General features: G+C 34.0%; 2 protein-coding genes and 1 long non-coding RNA gene across 3 annotated transcripts; 1 reads left to right on the forward strand and 2 right to left on the reverse strand.

Annotated features, from left to right (window-relative positions):
- Positions 1 to 306: 306 nt before the first annotated feature.
- Positions 307 to 23,608, reverse strand: LOC141481845 (cytochrome P450 6A1-like). The gene is made up of 7 exons (XM_074174124.1): positions 23,316 to 23,608; positions 17,480 to 17,652; positions 13,193 to 13,355; positions 10,908 to 11,227; positions 10,656 to 10,848; positions 2,886 to 3,128; positions 307 to 505 (listed from the first exon to the last, which is right to left on the reverse strand). Exons 1-7 carry the CDS (start codon positions 23,539 to 23,541, stop codon positions 342 to 344), a joined length of 1,482 nt encoding a protein of 493 aa, XP_074030225.1. The 5' UTR covers positions 23,542 to 23,608; the 3' UTR covers positions 307 to 341.
- LOC141481846 (uncharacterized) lies at positions 3,910 to 5,777 on the forward strand. Its single transcript, XM_074174125.1, has 3 exons — positions 3,910 to 4,642; positions 4,702 to 4,923; positions 4,981 to 5,777. Exons 1-3 carry the CDS (start codon positions 4,472 to 4,474, stop codon positions 5,626 to 5,628), a joined length of 1,041 nt encoding a protein of 346 aa, XP_074030226.1. The 5' UTR covers positions 3,910 to 4,471; the 3' UTR covers positions 5,629 to 5,777.
- Positions 21,028 to 22,628, reverse strand: LOC141481847 (uncharacterized). Its single transcript, XR_012465214.1, has 4 exons — positions 22,342 to 22,628; positions 22,188 to 22,244; positions 21,986 to 22,127; positions 21,028 to 21,540 (listed from the first exon to the last, which is right to left on the reverse strand). It is a non-coding gene; the product is annotated as an uncharacterized lncRNA (long non-coding RNA).
- Positions 23,609 to 25,166: the final 1,558 nt, after the last annotated feature.

Raw genomic sequence — 25,166 nt, forward strand, 5'->3', positions numbered from 1 at the left:
CCGATTATCCAAAGCTTCAGACAACTGATTCATGATGAAATTTCTGTAGATGTCTGCGTTCAAATTTTCCCTAAAAAAATATGGTCCAATTATTTGGTTATGTAATAATCCACACCACATATTCGTCTTAAACGAATATTGGTCACGGCATTCTATAATAAAATTTGGATTATGGTTGGACCACCAGCAACAGTTTTGGGAACTAACTCTTTCGTTCGACGTGAAAGTTGCCTCGCCTGTCCATAAAATCCAACTTTGTAAATATTCTATCTTCCTTTATTTTATATCCCAACAATAAATACACAGTTAAATTCAACCTTGAATATATTAAATAAAAAGTATTATAATTTTTTCAACTTCAAATAAATGGGTTCTTTGGTATGTAGTAAAAATGTGTCAGGGTCTAATTCCAACGGAACACTTGTACTAGGACTAGTGTATACTTGGTACTTTCTCAATATGGTCATTAAGCCTAACTTAACTTGCATCAGACCAAATCGCATACCTGAAATGAATAACAAAATGTTTAGTGAATGAAAATATTTTCTAACTTTTTGGTCCTACTTTTTATAGATGAATGAATTCTTGCCACCACCACCCTTCTTTTCAAACATAAAAAGTGCCGGAATAATATGCAAATTTTGTTATGGATCACCTGCGGTACTTTTACGGTATTGACTTAAAACGGACGTTGACTAATTACTTGTGATGCACTATTTGGGACCTTTGGTGTAGTAATGGATATTAGTGGAGTTTCTTTCCCAACACCAAATCGTTATTTTTAACACCTCGACACGTGTTTCGATCACCAAGTGATCTTCCTCTTGAAGATGATCACTTGGTGATCGAAACACGTTTCGTTAAAGTAATGGTATAATGTTGGAAAAAAACTCTAGTAATATTCATGTTGACTAATTCTCTAGGGATATTGAATCCTTTGTAGGAAATCGGAAGTACGGAATTCATTGAAACTATTAATTTTCCACCTTCAGGCTAATACAAGCGAATAAGCCTCAATATTTGTCGTGAAATGTTCAGGTCCGAGTGACACGAATATATTTCATGAAGAGAAGGGAAAGCAGATGAAATATCGAGATTATCTTTTCAAACTATACAGACCCCTTCATTAATATGGTTGTTCTGATTGTTGGAATCATTGGTGGAATGATACCCTCTCTACTCTAGAATCTCAAGATCATTTCGGTTTGCTGCATCAAAGTAGAAGTTTTGACCTGCAAAAAGCAGGTATTCTTAGCTCATTGCGTCTACTTAGGACTCAATAAAGCTTCAACTCATATTTACTCGTAAGTGGGGATTGGTCATTGAATATTGATGGTGGATCTCCTTCCCTCAGAGTTCCCTCAGAATAATGATTCATATTTTCAGGAAACATGCATGCTCATACGAAAAAAATAAATTGAAAAATCCGATTCTTCATGTGCCCCAAGCGGACGCAAGAATGAAACCTTTTTGTATTTGTGCGAATCAAACTTCTGCCTTGATGCAGCAAGCCGGTATACTCTTGAGACTCGAGACTAGAGAGTGCATTATTCCAACAAGGACTCCAATAGTCAGAACAATCAAACTAACAGAGTGATCTGGATAGAATTTGAAAAGAAAATCTCGAAATTCTATTCATTTTTTCCTCCTCTTTTTGGACCACATTTCTCGTTTAGGATAAGTACTCTACATCAGACATATCTCCTGGTGTCAGCCCAAGGGTGGAGAATGAATTGTTTCAATTTGGCACTTCCCATTTTTCACAATCGATCAATATCGCCTAGTATATGAAGCACCATGTGTCTCGTCGATACCGTATGTGATAAAAAACACTTTCATGGCCGGATTATATCGATGGATATAGCCTGAGACCGCATATGCTGAACATGCCGACAGCAAACCCATAAAGGTGGGGCAGGCTTGATGTCAGACGCAACTACGGTAGGTATAGGTGACTTCAGCCCACTCGACATGGAAAAGCAAAGGTTAGATGTCTTCAATTTTGTTGAAGAAGTCCATATGCATCGGTTTACCCTTGTGTTACTGCAGGAGAAAACTGATATCTACGGCTTTTATGTAGGTTTCTTGCTGAATGGGTTTCAACTCGTTGACAGAGTTGTGATCACATCGTTCGTGTCAAAAAACAGAACCCAGTTCATAAACCACGTGGGCAGCTGCCTCAAGGATGAATGCTCCAGTTCCTATTCTCCCATTGCCGCGGACCAAGCAGAGGAGGGAATGTTAACTTCTATCGACTGCACAGGCTTCATTACACTACTCCAAAGAAGTAGAATAAAACTGGCAGCAACTTTGTTTTTGCCAAGAGTTTCGATGATCAGATCTGACAAAGTTTGTGCTGGTACTTGCCGATAAAAGAGTTTTTCGCTAATGTTGCCCCATGTTTGGCATGGTTCCACCTCGAGTTAAGTATACGTCTTTCCAGCATTCAAATAATGAACTAAGTTTCCGAGCTGCATAGCTTCTCCACAATCACCGCATCAAGCTTTTTCAAATTTGTTTATTCCAAATTTGCTGCGAATAGCATGCATATACTCTTCCACCACCCTCAAGGACTGATGGAGATTTTTTTTCGGCGACATGAATTTCAAAGTCAACCATATGAAACAAACGGGTGACCGTGTACCTCCGTTTCTTGGAGGAGCCACAGTTGAATTATGTATTATCTCTGACCGCAAAGAATAATGGCAATAGTGTGATGCAGAAAAGAAGGGAATTGGCGGATTCACCTTGAAATGCACCCCTTCTGAATGTAACCCGTTTTGTTTGGACTGTGACATGGTGAGTAAGATCACTCATTTCTCACTACACTATATTATTTCTATATATATATATATCTCATATGTATATGACTTTTCATCACCTACCAATACACATTCTTGGTCCTTCTCCGAACGGAAAATATCCAGGACGACTCAAGTTTTTATTAATGAATCTTTCCGGGTCATATTCCATCGGTTTTGGGTAATATTTTGAGTCTCTTTGAAATCCAAGAATCGGAATGATAACAGTGGTATTTTTTTGTATCGTGATATCAGAATACCGAAAAGTATAGTCTTTCGTGCACACTCTGGTTAATGTTGTCAAAGAAGGCCATTTCCTCAGGGTTTCTGTGAAAAATGAAGAAACATTTCAATAATGTTTTCACTAAACTAATCAGAGATCAAATAAACGGAATAACCAAATATGTTCACCAGATTTATTTTTATTTCGTGTGTAGCTGTTCCACTAGCGATACTTTCATTTTTTTATGTTGGTATACTCGTCTCGAACATATGTTCTCAGTTGCAACTGTTTAGCATGTTTAGTTTGTTGGTGAGAGACATAAATGTAGAAGTGTTTTGCGAGTTTGGCGATTCTGCTATCGAAAAAAATGGTAAGGTCATCTTGATATCATCAGTCATTGAAATGACATTAAATACGCCACAGTGGTGAGGGAAGGCCAAGAACCGGCTGTTATCTCCTACGATTGATGTATTTGCCATTTTCGACATTTTCTTCAAGAGAAAGATTACTCTTCCTCTTGAAAATGACCACTTGGTGATTCAAACACGTGTCGAAGTTTAAAAAAAAATAACTGTTTGGTTTTGGGATAAAACTCCAGTAATAATTTCTCAACTTTGCACAATGAATATAAAAATAGAAGGATATACTTCATAAAATGATAAAAATTGTGGAAACAAGGATGAAAGATAAGGGTTCGTTTTACAAACACATTTTTTGTATAAATTTCAATTTGTTCTATGATCGCCTCAAAAGGACCCTTCACAAAATTACTGGAACACGTAGATGACCACAAATTTGATTTCCATGAACAAAAATTTGGCAGATAATTTGTCATCAACGACGAAACAAAATGTTATAGCAATAACTCAAACAGTATGAAAAACATTATCATTTCTCCAAGTACAATGAACAGGTTGTGCTTCAATATCATATGGATATTGATATGGTTGAAAGTGTTCAAAATAAGTTTTTAAGGTACTCTGCATATAAACTGGGATATCATATTGGTGAATATGACTATAAAATTATATTGGACATTCTTAACTTGAATACTCTGGCTCATAGAAGATTAGAAGCAGATCTTATACTAATTCATAATAGTTATTTATGTATCAAGGGAATTAGGAGGACCTTAATTACCGATGGCAAAGTTTGCGTCCCGAGGGCCTCTGGCCCGAGGGACAGCAATTGCCTGAGGTTATTAAGGCTCATTAATTCCCGTGGTACATAGATAATTTTATTTCTGACCGATTTCAATAAAATTTTGTTCATTTTTGAAACGGAAAAATGTACCAATTCATTACCTTCCCGGTATATTTAAATCAGGTACCGTTGATTATAGTAGAGTTTTCTTGTTGCTAGGTTGTTGCTATGTCACTTGTTTATAAACAGAACTTTGTTATCAAGCTGTGTTTGCGGTGAAAACGTGTTTTCTACCCCAAATATAATGGAGGATATTTTGAAAAAAGCTGAACAAGCAAGAAAATCATTAATTCCATCGAAAAGTGAAGCCGTATACCAAAAAGAATACAAGATATATCTGGACTGGCTGACACGGAAAAATGTTATGCCAAAAGATGTCACTGAAACTGTATTTCTGGCATATTTTCAAGAACTGGTAAGGAATTTTCTATGTTTTTCGGTAGATTTGGTAGTAATTGTGTTTATTCGTTTCAGTCAGAAACGTATAGTCCGAATTCTTTATGGACTAAATGGTCAATGCTAAAATCGATGGTGACTATACATGAGAAACGAGATATCACCAAGTTCAATGAACTACAGGCTTTTTTGAAACGGAAGAGTAAGAGTTATAAGCCGAAAAAGTCTGCTGTTTTATCTCCTAAAGATGTTATCAGATTCCTAAAGGACGCTCCCAATGATATTCATTTATTGCATAAGGTAATTTTTTTCTTATTTTCCTTTTTGTGTGTATTTATTTCCTTTTTTTTGTTATAGGTTGTTTTGATTATGGGTTATTTTGGAGGATGCAGAAGTCAGGAACTTTTGAATATGAAGATATCGGATATAGAGGACCGGGATTCCGTTATGGTAGTGAACGTACGGGAAAGTAAAACTGGTGTATCGAAGAAATTTACAGTTGTGGATGAAAAAGAGTTCTCTGCTTTGCCTTTATTAAGACTTTATATGTCTTTGCGTCCTAAAGGTATTGAACGATTTTTTTTGAGCTTCCGACAAAATAAATGTACATCTCAGCCAATTGGTAAAAACATGTTTGGGAAAATCCCCAGCAAAATCGCAATGTATTTAGGATTGCCAAACTCATCTTCCTATACGGGACATTGCCTTCGTCGCACTTCTGCTACTGCTCTAGCCAATGCAGGAGCAACTATGACTAACTTAAAAAGATACGGAGGTTGGAAAAGTTCCACGGTGGCGGAGGGGTATTTGGAGGATAGCATCGAATTGAGAAATAAAACGGCGCGTATGTTGTCTACTTTGTCATCAGAAGAGGCAGGTACCTCGACTGTAGTGAACAGAAGCTCCAGCCATACAAAAGAAGAAATTGTTTCCAGTGGCGGAAGTAATTTTCAGGGAACATTTCAAAATTGTACATTTATTATTTGTAATGACGTGAATAAATAAAATATGGTTCAGTTTTCATTTCTATTTATTTTTACTTGTGAAAGGTAGAGGGAATTATAAAATCTATAATGTCCCAAGGGAGTTATGACCCTCTTTATTGATAGCGTAACTATGACGATATAAGCTTATAATATCCCGGTCAGAAATAAAATAATCAATGGTAGCATCAATTCTCCGAAACTTGTTCAACTTATAACTTTTAATGTAAATCCAAGGAGAACAAGAAATTTGGAAATCTTCAAAGTACCCTTTTGTTGCACCAACTATGGCCAGAATGAATCTGTAGGTAGAATTTTGAGAAACATTCAAAAAGACCGTGAAAAGATTGTAATTCATTATTTTTACGATTTTTTTTTATTTCATTTTATATATTTTTTCCTTTGACCTAGCTTAGATCACTGTTAAATACATATGTGTGAACTTGTTAATTATCTTGTGAAAAATAGGCATTGCCGTAAATGAATAAATAAATAAATATAAAAAACATTTTTTCATGATATTCCTTGAAATACATTTTTTGTGGTGAAATCAGTGTTTGGTACTGTTTTTGGGTTTTTAACCTTCCACAATCTACAAAATGAAGAAATCGATAGGGAATCTGTTGAATTTTATAACAAATTTCGTTAATATGCAAAATAAAAAAATCCCAAGTGTTCTCAAAGCAATACTGGCATATTTCTAATCAACAGATGTGTTTACAATGTCAACGAATATCTAAACAAAATAGATTTAATCTCGTATGTGTATCGTTTAATGCTTTTGAAATGTTTGTTAAATGTTTGTTGTAGTTATACTAGATGGGTTAAAAAGTACGTAGGTTCACAGACAGATGGCGACACTAGTAATGAATACATATGATTTTTGGATAAACTCAACCTTCAAAAGATACGTGTATGAATGGCACAGCTATCAGACTATTAGTTTGTCGGGCAGAACATTTTGAGTGGAGCAACTTTTGTTCGTTTGAAGAAAATGGATAAATCTGATTTTTATGTGTTAATAATGCGTTGCTTGCGGAAAAAATACTGTTGAAGCCAATGCTTTCACTTGACCAGGAAAATCAACAGTTTGGCGAGGATGAGACAAAAACCTAGAAAAGCCTTCGAATGTGCAAGGAAATCAGGTTCATGGGACCAATACAGAAGGTCCCTAACTGAGTATAACAAAGTCCTGAGAAAATCCTAGAGAGATACGTGGAGATGGCAATGTGAGGAGGTCGAACAGACCCAAGCATGTGCCAGGCTCTACAAAATACTCTCGAAGGAACCTCAGGTCTCAATAAATAATCTGAAAACAAATACGGGGGAGTATACAAAAACCGGAGAAGAGACTATCAGAGAGCTTTTCCGGGTAACTTTCTCGGGTCAGAAATTACAAATCTAACACCGGAGTCCTGGGCGAATTCAGAACTAGAGACCCCGAAAAGTGCATCCATAGAGCACTGGCAAATGACAAAGAAGGTGATAGATATGGAGAAAATCAAATGGGCTGTAAACTCATTTCAACCCTATAAGTTGCCGGGACCGGATGGCATATACCCAGTAATGCTTCAAAAGGGACCGGAAGTCCTTTTCAAAAGATTGTATATAATTCTCAGGGCAAGCTCAGCACTGAGACACATACCAAAAATTTGTAGACTGATCAGGGCCACCTTCATTCCAAAACCTCAAAGCCTTCGCTGGACAGGACTCGGCGAAGGCTTTGAGACCAATTAGTCTCATGTCATTTGTGTTGAAAACGCTATAAAAACTACTTGACAGATATATCAAGGACGTATCACTGGCTATCAGACCATTACACCAAGACCAATATGCATACAGGTCAGGTATGTAAACAGAAACGGCTTTATGTCGGGTAACAAAAAACATAGAATATACTTACAAAAACAAGGAAGTACTTTTAGCTACTTTCTTGGACAGTGAGGGCGCATTTGATAATACGTCGTTAGAATCAATCATCCAGGCGTCGAGGAGAAGAGGGATCGACAAGACAAGCTGTAGGAGTATAAACTGCATGCTTGGGGTAAGATTGGTATATACAACCATTATGGAGGAAACAGTCGTGGCACGAGTAGTAAGGGGCTGTCCTCAGGGGGGTTCTATTCCCTCTGTTATGGAACCTTGTAATGGACGAGCTACTATGTCTCTTGGACCATAATGGGTATAAAGCACTGGGCTATGCAGACGACTTAGTCCAGGGTAAATACTATAATGTAGTGAAGGGATGCCCTGAACATTATAACAAGGGAAAGGACCGAAGAAGAAGGGCTTAACATAATCCCATCCAAATCGACCATAGTAGCATTCACCAAGAGGACTAAAACGGAGGGTCTCGGGTAAAACTTCAAAGTAAAGAAATACAAGTGTCGGGGGAGGTTAAATATCTGGGAGTAGTCCTAGATTCCAAACTGACCTGGAACCAACACTTGGACAGGATGAAGAGAAAACCGGAGGTAGCACTGATGCTCGCCAGACGCACCTATGGAAAAACATGGGGGCTAAAACCAGACATGGTATATTGGCTATACACGATGGTGGTTAAACCCATGATAACATACGCATCTCTGGTCTGGTGGCCAAAGATGAAACAGGCGACCGCCATCAACATACTAGGCAAGGTGCGAAGACTTGCATGAGAACTACCACAACAACTGCATTACTACCTCTTTTACAGTAAGTGATAATGGGGGAGGCCAGGATGGAACAATTCAGACTGGAAAACTCACCGAACTACAAAAGATCGGACCGAACAGAAATTTCGGAACAAGTGGAGGAGCACATATTGAATCTGTTTAAAAATCTGTTTTTCCGTTAACCAGCTGTCGCACCCCTACGAACGACAACCCTCAGAAGTAGAAACTTGTGCGAGCTAAGGATTAACGAGGTCTTACCTTTTAACGTGTGATTCCTAACACCGGTTGGACGGTAACAAGTGAAGATTGATCGTTCAGACTAGGGCTTGAACCACCGACCAACACGGCAGTCAATTCGAGTGAGTCAACAAAGCACACACGCCGAACCGCTTGGCTACCGACCGACCGACCGATATGTGCAGGGACCACATGACACCAAAGTACACTTTTAACACAAAATCATAAGTCGTGAAGAGTGGAAGACCATTAGTCATCTCGAAAACATGTTTGGAAAAAATAGTATACAGATGGATCGATAACCAAACATGGAACGGGAGCTGGAATATACCGAGCGGAGAGAAATCTAAACTACAGCTATCCGCTAGGACTATACACATCCGTCTTTCAGGCGGAAGTGTATGCTATCTTGCAGTGTGCAAGGCTTATTAAATTGAGACCTCAAAGAAATGAGCGGATCAATATTTTTAGACAGCAAGAGTGCATTAGGGGCTCTGACAAACCCAAAGGTGACATCAAAACTGGTCTGGGAATGCCATGAAGAACTGAATGAACTTGAAACAGGAACAAATTAACTTTGTACTGGGTGCCAGGGCATTCAGGAATCACAGGTAATGATAAAGCTGATGAATGAGCTAGACGCGGATCATCAACTTCATATATAGGTCCTGACCCAGCTCTGGGGGTACCAAAATCATTGGTACGAAACCAGATTAGGACATGAACCAATAAGAAGCACACAGAGTACTGGACAAAAGTACCTGGCAACAAACACACTAGAACCTTTATTAGGGAACCGTTCGAGAAAAGAACCGAAGAACTACTTCAATATAGTAGGGATCGGTTCAGAATAATTACAGGGTTACTAACCGGTCATTGTCCGCTTAGAGGACACCTGAATAAAATGGGGCTGTATAACGAAGACCTCAGCTGCAGATTATGCAACGAAGGGATGGAAACAGCTCTACACATCTTATGCGAATGTGAGGTACTGAATTACAGGAGGCAATATATGGACGTACAAAATTACGCCCAGAAGAATATGACAAACATCCAACATGGAACCTGTACAAACTAGTACACGGAACGAGACTGATGGAATGGGTGTTATGAGAAGATCGGAGAATAAACGCAATACGCCCAAGTGTTTTCTGTAGACTTGCGACTAAATGGACAAGTCGATGCACGCAGTGGACGCCCCAAAGAGTCTCTTACCGACGAAAACACCAAAAACGTTCATAAAATAATTTTTGATGACCGCAAAGTGAAGTTAGTCTAGATAGCTGAGGCTCTGAAGGTATCGAAGGAAAGTTTTGAATATTTGGATATGCAAAAGCACTCTTCAAAGTGGATGCCGCGCGAGCTCAAAATCAACCAATATCAACAACGAATTGATGATTCTGAGCAGTGTTTGAGTGGACTGCACGTGATAAACCAACTCCAAAGTGTGCAAAGAATGCAACAGTCGACTGGTTAGGTTATGGTATCATTATTTTGGGATACGAATGGAAGGTATAATATCCATCAACTATCTTGAACAGGGAAATACCATCAACAGTGACTTTATATAGCGTTATTGGCGTGTTTGAAGGACGAAATGTCGGAAAAAACTGTCCCATTTGAAAAAAAAGAAAGTAATGTTTCATCAAGACGATGCGCCGTGTTATAAATCGATGAAAACGGTGGCAAAATTACATGAATTGGACTTCGAATTACTTCCGCATCCACCGCATTATCCAGATCTGACCCTCAGCAACTTTTTCTTGTTCTCAGATCTCAAGAGAATGCTCACTGGAGGAAAAATTAGCATCAATGAAAAAATTATCGGCGAAACTGAAGCCTAAAAGTACGTTTTCCTAGCGACGGATTTTTTACGCAGCAGGAACCGGGTTCGTCCTAATCGCGTCGGCAGGGGCGTGAACCTTATCACGCGGCGTTTTAATGTTTTCCTATAAGGCAAATCGTACTATGAAAATGAAATCGAAAAATTGTATGTCCACTATATTCATTAACCTACTTACTTTCCAGCCCAGATGTTATTTTCAAAGATTGTGACCTGAATTACTTTGACTTTTTCTTGATTATTTATTATCTTGAAGAGATTATTAGAATTATTATCATTATTAATATATTCACTTCAGTTTCATCTCACACTCACCTTCAACGACGGCATTCATATATTCCATTCCCATGAGTGCGTCATATGTGATCCGATTATCATTTTTCTTCATGCTCTCTTCTATTTCACGTCTAAGTTTGTTTTGAATTTCATGATTTTGGGACAATTCGAAGAGAGTCAGCGTAGCAGTTGTAGAGGACGTTTCGAATCCAGCGGCGAAAAATAAAAAAATCTATAAGTAAGGTTAATTACACGAGTTCTCGAACGCTACTGAAGAAGAAACTCAAATACCTGTCCTATAATCTCATCTATTGTCAGTTGATTTGTAGATCTCTTCATGTCAATCAACATTTGTAGAAAATCATTCCTTCTCAAATTATTATCTTCTCTATATTTCACAAGATCCTTAACAGTTCTGCAAAAGAATTTCGAAACCTCAGGTTGAATATTTGACACTCCAATCTTTTCACATAGTTTTGGAAAAGAAATAGTGAGAAAATTTTTTATTGTATCCATCAAGGTGAATTCGTCAAATAATTGTCTTCCTATGTTTCTGAACTCAGCGTTTGGATCCTTGAAACTGTTACAATTTAGTCCTAAGACAGCCGATCCTAAAATATTCGAAAATTCTTTCATTGACAAAAATGAAACCACTAATACATTTTTTTCGTTTTCAAATAGTTCTTATGACAGTTCCTACCAGTCAACAGAAATTTCTTGCAAATACTCACAACAAATCTCGGTTCATTTCAATGTTGAAGGATAAGTTTATTGGCGAAAATATATTGGTTAAACAAGCTAATAACGATGCCGACGTACTGATTATTGAAACAGCTATAGAGCAATTTAATTTAACAAATACAACTATTGTTGTTGGTGAAGATGCATTACTCGTACTTCTTACTGCTCGAACTCCACCTGAAAAAACTATTTTGTTTTCTAAAGCCAAGAAAAGCTCAAAGTGGAATCGAAATATATTCATCAAAAAATTTATCTACTTTTGCAAATAGTCAAAATCATATACTATTTTTACACGCAATAACTGGCTGTGATACGACGTCTACATTTTACAGGAGGGGTAAAGCAACAGTCTTTCTTTAAAATATTTGAAAAACAAGATTTGGTTCAATGTGCTCAACAAGAAATTATCACTAACGGGATTCAGCTTCTTCTTTCTATGTAGATCGCTCTGAAAAAACCACCTATTTAGATAAGTATCGATATGCATGTTTCATAAAAAAACACTAAAAATAAGAAAAAGGTGCAATTAGCTTGTCTTCCTCCAACCTCAGTTGCTGCTCATCAACATCTTTTCCGGGTATATTACCAAGTTCAAGTGTGGCTTGGTTATCAGCTAGACCCAAAAGACTGGGGTTGGAAGTTGGTCGACAATTCATTAGAACCTATTCAGACTTTACTGTCACCTGCGCCGGAAAAACTGCTGAGCACAATTTTTTGCAACTGTAAAAAGGGATGCATCGCTAAATGTGGTTGTAAAAAAGTTGTACTGTTGTGTTCTTTGGCATGTACACATTGTCAATTCCAGTCATGCTGAATCACTAATAGTGGAGGATTCATTTGATACCATCGAGGAAACATGCGATACATCACCTACACCCAGGATGAACATCAAGAAGATCAAGAAGAAGAAGACCATGAAGAAGGTTATGACTTAGATGAATAAATTTTTAAATTTTTTTAATTTCAATCGTTTTTATAATTTCCAACCCTTCCTAATAAATTTCATTATGCAAGTTTTCAATTTGACAGAATCCCAACAGACATGTAGAATAGGCCTACTGGGGAAACCACGTTAAAAAAATGCGCTAAGTACACTACCTCATAGGTGGCGTGGAAACGTGTGCATATAATGACCATTACAAGTTTTACAACTTTTTGACTCATCGTATCTCAGAAACGGTGGCTCTAAGAAAAAAAGTTTCGAAACATTTTTTGTAGAGAATTTTATGATCTGCAATTTTTCTCTGAAGTTATTTTATGATAAATCTCACCATTTTCCTTAAAATCGCGAAAAACCTATTTTTTTCAAGAGTTTTGACCTTTGACCTCGAATAAATATTTTTCCAGGCATCGCAATCATTCGGAATTTCAAAATCTTATTTTTAACTATGTTTTGAACAATTACACTCGTTTGCAGCTTGTTGTAAATGTATGTACCTTCCAATGTCCAGATTGACCGGATTACCTGTTGTTAACAAATCCACATAAATCGGCGGAGAAAACATTCAATCCCAAAAACACAATTTTCCAACAATTCGAGAAATTTGGTTTATCAAAACCCTATCATTAAGTGTTGGTTAAGTTTGAAAATTTCAGAAACCATCACTCGTCTACTAGATACAGTTAATGAACGATGAAAATATGATATATTTACCCATTTTTCGAATGTTTTCATAGTTAGCATGCTTTTCAGTTGTTACGGTGTTATAATAGATTTTTGGAAACCTTGTTATATATTCAAATGTATCATTTTGTCTCCAAAAATCATTTGCCTATAAACCATCAGCACTCGATAGTTCTCAAATGCTGAAGAATGAAATAAAATTTGCTCTTACCAATTACATCAGTTGTAAAACATGCCATAACTTCGAGCATTTTCACGTCGCTGTTTTCAATCGCATTCTGCTCCAAACTGGCTGCCATTTCATCTGCGCACTTTGACATAGTCTCCAAAAATTTTCTCATTTTTGCAGAAGTGAACAGAGAAGTTGATTTTGCCTGAAAAACAAATTTTCATTGAAATAATATCCGACACAAACTCTGCTCCCAACGACTGAAATGATTTATTATATGCCTGGAATTCCAGTTCAACTTTTAGTTAAAATTATATCATTCAATGAATATGAATACTAAACATTCTCTCCCGCAGTAATTGATTCGAATGAAAGAAATTACTTCAAATTTGATTATTCTTGGGAGACTTCTCTTTGATTACATCAAGTATGCAAAGTGTAGACACAGCTCGTTTGAATGTTGTTCCAGAAGCTGTAACAACATCAACCACTCTGATTTTGCCATCCTTTCCAGGGTGAACATTTGTAATTCTTCCTTTCAGCCAAATGTTCCGTGGACTACTGGGGTCATAAAATAAGACAGTATCTCCTATATTGACATTTCTTCTCTGCTGGTGCCATTTACCTCGTTTTGCTAGAGATGGTAGATATTCTTTAGCCCACCTTTGCCAAAATAAATCTGTGAGCTTTCGTGCTGCCTTCCATTCATTCAATAAACACAAATCCCTTTCATCAGTTTCAGCACAAGATAACGCTGAATAACAAGTTCCAATCAAGAAATGATTTGGAGTTAAAGCGTCCATATCATCTGGATCATTGGGTACATGGGTAAGTGGTCTCGAGTTCAAAATATTCTCCACTTCTACAAATACTGTCCTTGAAACTTATTCCTGGGGATATCTTGTTGTAAGAACTTCCGACACATTTTTCTTGATGGATTTCATCAAACTCTTCCATGATCCACCAATGAAAGTAGCTAATAGCGGGTTGAAAAACCACTTCACATTTTTCAGCGTACAAAATTTCTTTATTTTATTTTGGTCAAACGATTCCAAACCTCTTTGGAGTTCTCTGTCACTTCTTTTAAAATTCCCTCCATTGTCACTATAAATATCTTGCGGAAAATCTCGTCTACTACCAAATTGTCGAAAAACATGAATGAAACCATCCGTGCTCAGGTCGTGTGCAATCTCTAAGTGAATTGGTCTTGTCACCATACAAGTGAATATCACCCCATATCGCTTCTCGCGACTTCTCTTCACCGAAACTAAAAGGGGTCCAAAATAAGCAACTCCTGTTCTTATAAAAGGTCTCACTGTTCGTTCTATTCTACATGTTGGAAGCTGTCCCATAATCGGAGGTTTCGGCAAAGATTTCCTGTTCTTACACTTTTGGCAGTTTGCCCAGCAACTGCGGATAGCTTGTCGCATTCGTAGTATCCAAAACTTTTGTCTAATGCTATTGAATACAGTGTCCTGTCCATAGTGATTGAACTTCTCGTGATAATGAAATAGAAGCAGTTTCGTAATTTTGTGTTTCGGGTCTAAAATTATCGGTCTTTTCACATATTCATCCAAAAATTTGGAATTATCCAATCTTCCACCCAATCTGATCTAGACTTCTTCATCAAGGAAACAATCCAATGTATACAGGCGACTCGTATTGTTCACAATGCCATGAGTTCTCAAAGATTTCAATTCTTCATTAAATGTTTCTTTTTGACATCTGCTAAGAAGATTTTTTTCAGCTTGATTTATTTCTGATACTTCCAATTCACCTGAAGTTTTTGCTCTTGTTTTACAATTTTGTATGAATCTATATATCCAAGAGGTTGGATATATAGAGAATTTATTTGGATAAGTCATTACTACCTTTTATTTATCGTTTATATCTACATGAACCAGTACATTATTTTCTTCCATGTCTACTTTTTGTCTATTATTATTTGTACTGAATTTTTCTTCAACAGGCCAAAATTCTCATGTACAAAAATTCTGGTCCCTTTAACCATCTACTGTCAGTAGAAAAATCCATCTTCGAATACTGCTTTGTTGCTTCATCTACCACGTTTTCTTTTGTTCCAACATATCTCCAAAACAAACTTTAATGCCATCTTTTCCAGAACATCTCAAATATGCGACACTTGCATACGCATTTTCAGAGGCATCACAAAAGATATGAAGCTGAATTCAGAATATTGTCTTGGCAGTTTAAATTCATACAAGATAATTCAATGTCAGTCAAAGTTTTTTTTTATTCTCTTTGTTTAAGTTTCAACTGAACATCAATCTAAATATAACTATATACAGGGTAAATCAGAGAGTAAACAAATAATAATGAATATTAATGCTGAACATCAATTAATTCTCCATTTCAAAAAACTGTTTTCAGTTTCATCGATATTGAAGGAATAATGAACCAAATGAACTGAATACATTTTTTCAATAGAAATACACTAAAAGCTGAAGCTGAATTTCAGAATCGCACCTATCCATTTCACAATATTGTCTCACACAAGATAATTCAATGTCAGTCAAAGTTTTTTTTATTCTCCTTGTTTTTTTCCTAATTTTATTTTTAATTGTTTGAAATCGATTTTTTTATATTTCGATTGTTTAAATAATTAGTTGAGAAATAATTTTGCTTTCAAAAATCATAATTTACACTTTTAAATAGTTTGGCAAAAACAATTTCTTTTTATTTATTATTCTATTGTTTATTAGTTTAACAATTTGTTATAAACAAATATTGACCAACGTTATATTTTTTCTGAAGCAGAAAAAAAATATAAAAACAGCTATTTATGAGAAAGTGCCATAAAAAATTATATTATAATAAATAAAAAAAAATTATGCCACTTTTTTATATATAGCTGTTTTTATAATTTTTTTCTGCTTCAGGAGAACAATATGATGTTGGCCAATATTTGTTTATGACAAATTGTTGAACTAATAAACAATTAGATAATAAATTAAAAAATTTCAAACTATTTAAAAGGGTAAATTATGATTTTTGAAAGCAAAATTATTCCTTATAATTATAAAAAACATTTTTTTAAATCATTATTATTTCTAGACAATCAAATAGCGAAAAAAAAAATTCAAAAATATTGAATTTCTCTATTCGTTTAAAACAATTTAATAAACAAATTACGTAGAAATTTTCATATCTTGTGTTAATAACTGCTATTGTTTAATGTGAAAACAGACATAGCTAAATATCAATTGAAAAAAAAATTATCAACAATTTTTCGATATTTCATTATGCAATAGTTATAAAAAATCATAATTAACACATTGATAAATTTTTATGAACTTTTATCGCAGGATCGTATGAAGTATATGTATCAAAAGGGCACCACGAAGTTTAAAATTTATAGGCTAATTATTTATACATTTCCCCATTATTTATGCCAACGGAGATTGGGAAAAAATTTGTTAGTTAACAATTGAATAACTTTTTGAAATGGTGACAAAACTTTTTTTCTATGGGATTCGATTCATTCAAATGTTAAGAAGTTACTAGATTTTTTTCAAATTTTTAAAATGACAGTTTATGTTATCACCTAGTGATCATCTTCAAGAGGAGGATCAAATCCGAAGAGGAAGATCCTCTTGAAGATGATCACTTGGTGATCGAAACTCGTATCGAGGTGTTAAAATAACGGTTGAAGATGATCACTTGGTGATCAAAACACGTGTCGAAGTGTTAAAATACCGGTTTGGTGTTGGAAAAAACCTCCAGTAATATTCAAAGATTACGTTGATGAATAAAGCCGATTTTGAATAAAAAACGTGTTTTTTCAGTCAACTGAAAACTCGATTTATATAGTTCCAAAATTATAATGTAAAACTTGAAAAACCAAACAAAAATTACATTTTCCAATAAAACTATTCGGTTTACAAGGAATTGGAATTGAAACTTCTTATGAATAATTTAAAATGCAGCAACTACAGTATTGTGCAAGATGACATCACAATATTGTCGATTGCTGTTCAATTTTTAATGAACGTAATGAGCCATATTTATTTAGCATATTTCATGTTAAACCCATTCGATTGTATGCAAGTAACACATTGTAATACCAAAATGCATTTTTGAATTACTTTATATTCAACATTTCTGATTATTGAAAACACATACATGTATATGAATCTGACTGGATTGATCTTTTCTCATTAAATAATGATACATATGAAAAGCAAAAGTTGAAAGACAAACATGACTTCTACATTTTTCCAAATTATCTATTATCTGCCTTCAGAAAAAAATTTAATAAGAATTACATACGACTCCTACTCGATGATTTTTTCATAATGAAAAGCATACCCTTGCAGTTTTCCATTCGAGCCCATCCTGGGAAAAAAGGTGAACAGTTGTGGGGTCACTCGAAGTCTTGTATATGCCCCTTCCCATGAAATAAAAAAAATCACTTGTTAAAATGTCTTTGGCGATGTCCGGATCCACGATAACCAATTGAGGATCGATCCCAAAGAATACACCTGAAACAAAAATAGTTGTGCCAATATTGCCTCCAGGGTAGGAGTCGGAATAATGATTAATATTCCGATCAGCTGCTTCAGCCCGTTGTGCATCGTCAGTACAGGCAGTCCTCGATTGAAGACAAAATGTGAGTAACCAAGGAAAGTACTTAATAAAAATAACTACGTAAACAAAAACAAGACATAAGTGAAACCACCTATTGGGGTGACACCCAAGTCAACTTGCCAAGTTTTTGACCAATCAACTGACAACTGTGGTAGCAGAAACTTAGGAAGCTATCCTGGAGTAGCATCGGAAAACGAATCTACTTGTTTTTAGAAATTATATAAAATCGAGAAAGGTTAACGCAGTCAAGTTGCTATAAAATGATTCAATGAAAATCAAAAGATGAATAGATAAGTACTATTCTGATCATTCCCATATTGATTTCGATTCAAGAGCCACCGATAGACAGTTGTTTCAGCTTTCACGAGTCACGTTGTTTGTCCGCGATGGACTCCTGAACTACTTAACCGATTTCAATCAAATTTGCACATCGTGTGCAGTTTGATCCATTTTGAAAGATAGGATAACTTACATCTTAATTTATAGTCGCAATATTATTTTATTGCAAATTATTTATCTATTATTTGACATTCACGATTTTCTGTTAACTCCAAATGATTTTTACAGCTGACGATATCTGTTGACGGGATTGAGTAAGTAATCAATAGATGGCGCTGCTATGTTAAACCTACAAACGTGTCATACAAGCTACAATTCAATAACATAACCACCACGTGTTGTTGAGGCTAAAGTATAACTTAAATTTATTTTGTATTAAACGAAATACCGTGAAATTCAATTGTTTTTACTTTTTAAATGTTTGGTGTTAGCAAAGCCGGCCACGTTATCACATAGTTGAAAAAGTCAATTAACATTTCTATGAGAAATTTATATGAGAAAAAAAATTTAAAAGCCCGCATAGCTCTTCATAAAAGTAATTGTAAAAATTTAAAATGAAATTCTTGTACTCTCACACAACACGTTCTAGATAATGATCATTCAGTCAATTATACTAACACCAAAATTCTCCATTTCGAACCAGATTCAAATAAAAGGCAATTTCTGGAAATGGCTGAAATCAAAATTAAAGAAAACAATATCAACAAAAAGACAGACATCGACAACCTCAGCAAAATTTATTCATTTCTAACAAAAAATATAAATATGAATACATCCTGTAATATTAACACAGTATAAATCACCATGATGAATGACAATAAAAAATTAGAAAAAGTATTTCACATTATTCAATGTCAAAAAGTTGTCATTTTGATGTTGAAGACTTCTTTCGAAATTGAAATTTCCAAATTAAATATACTCACATAGCACAGGTATGCTGTTTTATCCGTTATTAGCAAGGATTTAACACGGTTATAGAATTCTTTTTCGGATTTCAGATTTTTAATCGAGGATGGCAATTTATTATACAGGATGATCCCATTATATAAGGGTGATTTTTGAAATTTAGCTGTCCTGTGGAGGGGTATTCTCAGTTGATCAGCGTGACGTTTATAAAAATTGTGAGAGGATCTATTAGTTGTGAGAGTTGTAAGATTTTTCCTAATAAAAACTACACATTTAAAAATATACAGTGCTGGGACAGACATCAATTTCATTCTCATGAACACTGGTTTACAACTTTCACGATATTCCATGTCAAAAATTAGTCTCAGAATACGTTTCTGTCCTATAAATACCCTATTGAAATCCGAACCGCATCCCCAAGACATGATGTTCAGGGAAATATGTGAAAAAGCCATTGCATAATAGATGCTTATCAGACTTTTCTGATCTACATAGTTTTTCATCTGCTTTATTTCAAAAAATGCTTTATTGAGTTTCTTGCAGACACTATCAATATGAGAGTTCCAATTCAAGGCTTCATCCACAATTGTTCCTAAAAATTTTTTCTATTTCCTATTTATTCTAATTAGACCGAATCCCCGAAAAACTACTCTACTATATATATATATATATATATATATATATATATATATATATATATATATATATATATATATATATATATATATATATATATGTATATATATATATATATATATATATATATATATATATATATATATATATACATACATACATACATACATACATACATACATACATACATATATATATATATACCCTTACCATATTCCAAATTATATCAAAAATATACAGTCCAACACTGGACAGAAAAACTGGGAAAAGAGTTCTATAATAGAACCTATTATAGTTTAGAAGAATAATATGCGGATATAATAGACTAATAATAAATATACCAAAACTTTACATTTTGAAATCATATACGTACTATTGTTTGTTATATTTCAAATTTTAAATGAGTGACTGATTGCTTTTCAACAATTCAATTTTATAAAGTACTGACTACGTATACTATGTATACTAAGTAAATAATTATCTAAATGTTATTCATGTAATTTAATTTAATTAATTTTATTTATACAGGCTTTGTCAACAAGATGTTATTCTTTGATAATAAAGCATATTTTGATTGATTAATTGATTGATTGATTTAATATAATATATATATACACGGAAAAAAAAGATTTGTTAAATGAAATAAAATTCACTTCATTCAAAGAAATAAAAGTGTCATATATGCACGACAAAATATTTTGTTGATGCAAGTAAAAAGAATTCTTGACTCCTAACTATTTCTTCAAGCATATATTCATTGTATCAAACAAATATTTCATTGAAACAATCACATCCATTAGTTATTTCAATTCAAAGAAGAATTGAATTCAAGTAATATTTTGTCTAATTGATAGCGAGAATGATTTAGAGTAATTCGAATATTCTATTGAACAAACAAAATTTAAAGATGGGTGAAATAGTGGATCTGATTGAAATAATCAAATGTATTTTCTATTTGAATAAAAGTTATGTTGAAGAAACATAATATATCTGCAGGATGATGAAGAACTTTGCTTGTTTTGATAATAGGAAAATTTCCACTAAAGTAATGATTTTGTTGAACAAATAATGAATAGTAGTTGAACAAACAATGTTTATACCTCATTGTGAGTATCTTTCTGATAGAGTAAAGCATTTCGAAAGTTCAAAATAAGTATGAATAATGATGTACCAAATGAAATGAAGTTACAAATCAAAATCCTTCCCTCTTGTTTGAATTTGGTTATTGGATTCAATTAACCAAATATTATACTAATCTGAGTACTAGCATCTCGTTGGTAGTAATTTTCAGTTCTACTGAAAATTACTTTTCTCTTCTCCAAAACTTCAAAATGTTTTTTAAGTTTGTAGATAAAAAGCATTACGTATAGTTTTAGTATATTGAGAAAATTACTTTTTAGCAGAATCAGAAATACAGAGTCAGTGATTGAATTTACATGAATCTCCAATCAAAATAGATCAAGTTATTGAATAATTGTGAGAATATATTATAGTTTGTTCAACAACCAGATTTCTCAATACATTAAATACACTTTGTATCATTTTCTCAACTGGATTATTGATCTACTTACGTATCACGATTTTTTAATCAGCTGCTGATGGGAGTCTTGCGGATAGTATTTCATATTCAATACTGATTATGTAAATGCCGTGGAAAATTGTTCAACGTGAGAATGAGCAAAATATAAATAAAAATCGAGAAATTTTAGTACCAAATTTATTCAAACAATCAATAAATTATAATAGACTTCTACAAATATTCAAATGAAAATATAAATTTTTCACAAATGGTTAATCCTAATATGAAACATTAACATATTTTATTATTTATTATTATTATTGGTGATATCTACTGAAAAACAATTAGAGTTGATTTCGAAACCTTTCACTGAAGTAATGATCTAAAATGAAAGAGAACAGAGATTAGTGATAGTCTACATTTTCGCAATAATACTATTGGATCAATTTCTACTAACTAGCTTAGATATTATCCCATAGAAATATAAAAATATAATAATTTTTTTTGTACACATCCAATTTAACAAAAGGAGATACCCTTATTTTTTGATAATAGGAAAAAAACAATGACTTACTTCATCACAGAAAAATTTGATTAGAAATATGACTGTGATGACAAAATTTACCTAGGTCTCCAATTGTAACTTTCAGGCCTTCAAATCTATTAAATTTAAGAATTCTAGCATTCAATTACTTAGGTATAGACCTGAATAATAATAACTATCTACAGCAAATCGCAAAAATATATAGTTATTTGAGAAAACTGAATATGTTTTTAATTGTAATGGTATACGTATTTATTATTAAAGTTATGAATGAAAGACATACCTCTGTTATATATGATTCTTAATTTATTCCATCAATTGCTTCCTTGATTGAATATTTTTCTTTTGCCAATTGGGGGAGTCATTTCTTCCATTTCTTCATCAGTGAGCCTTTTAGCTATGTCTAAGGTTACATCATTTTCTGTCTGAAAAGTATGTGTTTTAAGTATATTATTAGGAGATAAATAATATATGTATTTTTTTACCTTTAAAAATGCCAATTAGGTCATTTAATCCCAAGTTATTAAGAAATTCCTGCATGTCTAAAAATAAAAGAGATTATATTGCAATTATATCCAATACATGCTATTCATAATTATTTCAAAATATGGAATTAAAGAAAGTATATTATCAACATACCTGTGAAAACACTGAAAAACTTCAATCCACGTATAATCAAAAGGAAACTGTAAATCTCCTCGTCATTTCCTTGAAAAACACAAAACACCTTGTTAATTCTTATTCCATTCGTGATTAGTTTACGGTTCTTGCGAAAATGCAAATGGTGCCGACCGGCACTCTATTCCTTAGAAGTATTTCAACTATATCATTTCTTTAAAGGAAACAATTCAATTTTTCAAACCAACAAATAATAAAAATATTGAAATGAAATTATCCATAATCTTGAAATCATTTCCAAAATTAGTTAAAGGTATTGATATGTATTGTTGAAGTGAAAATAAATATTTAGTTGATTCAATTATATATCAGTGTCAAAACAGCACCCCATAGTGTTAAACTGAATTGGAAAGTTTTCATTCAACAGACGTACTTTTGATTTGATGAAATTATATTGTTTGACTCAACCGAATTATTTTGAGAACTCAATAAATGTTATTCTTGAAATGATCCACAATTCATTTGACTGAGTAAAAGACCTCTTGAATTGAAATATTAGAGAAATTAAAATGAGAATTTCATTTTGTCTCCGTGAAATTATCATCTAATCGATACAATACACACGTCGCTTGGAATGAATGATATCTAATCAAAGTGATGAAATAAATTTGACTAAATAAATTTCTTTGAAGTAACAAATCTTTTTTTTCCGTGTATATATATATATATATATATATATATTCGACGTTTCGGCTCCCAGTTTGGAGCCATTTTCAAGAATTTGATGTGACTTGACGCCTCAATCTGCCTACTCCCCAGGTCTCGTCGCCAATTTTCTCTAAGGTCTCAATCTGCCTACTCCTTAGATTTAACTCAACAGTTCAATCTAAGGAGTAGGAGTATAACATATTGAAAATAGCTTTTGATAGTTATCAGCACTCGGTTTGGTGACTCGGTATATGCAGTTTATTTCATTGATTAAGAACATTACCTACCTCCGATCTTGCATCCAATCTTTGTGAATTCATCGTAAAAATATTTGGATATAATTCCAAGGGATACTCCTTTGGGAAAAATGGAGGTGTTATTTCCCAATGGAAATGTCGGTTTCAAATATGGAACATTTTTTCTTTTCCAGTATCCATATCGATAATGCACAAAAATTGTTACTGATATACTCAATGTTCCTAGAAATATCAATAATTTCAAAAGATAATTCATCGTTATTGAATTTTAACACTTTATTGTAGACAAGGGAGAACTTTACACTCACTCTTTCAAGTGAAATCAATGTTATGACAATAACAAAAACAATATGAATTGGCAAAATAACTAAAAATAGAATACTTCTAAACCGTAGTCAGAAACGGCTCAGGGAAATTTCAAAGCCACGGGTATAAGTTGGTAAAAACTCTTGATGAAGTGATTTTGGTATAATTCAATGGAATTACTTATTTGCTTGGAAAGTACTTTTTCTTCCGTATAATTCAATACTCATGTGAAAGTTTTTTTCGGTAGGGCTTTTCGTTCCAGTTTGGGCTACCTATCGGGCGTGTCCCCAAGTGGCGAGTAGGGGAACGGCCAGGGGACTGGGGGCCCTATCCGGAAAGCCTTACGTGCGGGATCGCCGGGGCCTGGTCAGTGGCAGAAATATGTAGCGTGAGGGAAACTAAAACTTCCAAAAGCCTTTGCGAAACATGCCACCGTGGACCAGTCTACCCAAGCTAAAGTGTAAGGAATCGTGCAGGCAGCTGAATGGCCGCAAGGTGATATGGGGTTACGAACGATCCCCTTGGGGAACCGGGCGAAACCTCATTGTCATCATCCTTCCTCTGATAATGCGAGGCTCTGCCAGAGGTGACCAACTCTTCCCTTGCTACTCGTGGGAACACACATATACAGTGTGACCCATTTAAAATGGAACCACCCCTGTAGAATGTGCATTTTTCAATCAATCTCAATTTTTTTTATTGAAATATTAAGCATGAAAAACTGTATCTTGACACTAACTTTCACAATTTTAGTTTCATTTCCAAGGCACTCTATGGTTTTTTTTGTTTGTCAAAAACGGCAAAAGTTTATTAGGCAATTTTTGTTTTCAAATTTGACTACACCACTGGATTCGTAGTCGTTATAAATCAAAACTGTCAAATTTTCATTAAAAAATATTTGTTAGCAACGAAGTTACAACAACTTCAATTTTGGAAACAAAGTATTTGTTTGTAATTTTTATTCAGATTATAGACATATTTGAGATCTGACAACACTGTCATCACCAAGTAGAACACCAGTGAATTTGTACAGTGAAAATCCGAAGTCAACAGTTCAATGCGTTCTACAGTTATAACTCCTGAAAATATGATAATGTGAGAGATTTGTGGTGCAAGCGTTTTGTAATAAAAATCTGACTACGCCACTGGATTTGTGGATAATATTCCCTTAAAATCATTCATTTGAGTGTAGGTTACGAGAAGTGTATTCTAGAATAACAGAAAATTAAAAATTCATTTTCAAGTTATGCAGTACTTAGTACATTCTTCCGCATAGCCGCTAAAATCAAATTGATTTAAAGCATGGAAATCATTTATTCAATAATAAAACAGAGAGCAGGACAAAAATTGTTCCCTGTAAATTCTTCATAACTCAGCTAAAACAATCTTTTAGAGGAGATATCAATAATTTGAGGAAGCTGAACTCATTATGCAAAGGTTTTATAATAAATCAACAGTAGGCTGTGATTTTGACAGTTAATCATAAATAAAATAATAGTTGTTAGTTACGTGCATTTAATAATGGCTTTGCAATTATCATTAGAAGAAAGAATTGAAATTGTGAGAATTTCTGGG

The sequence above is a fragment of the Leptinotarsa decemlineata genome, unplaced genomic scaffold (genome assembly GCF_025532065.1).
Source record: "Leptinotarsa decemlineata unplaced genomic scaffold, Ldec_3_MD MMD2_tig00000505_RagTag_RagTag, whole genome shotgun sequence".
Classification (NCBI taxonomy): Eukaryota; Metazoa; Arthropoda; class Insecta; order Coleoptera; family Chrysomelidae; genus Leptinotarsa; species Leptinotarsa decemlineata.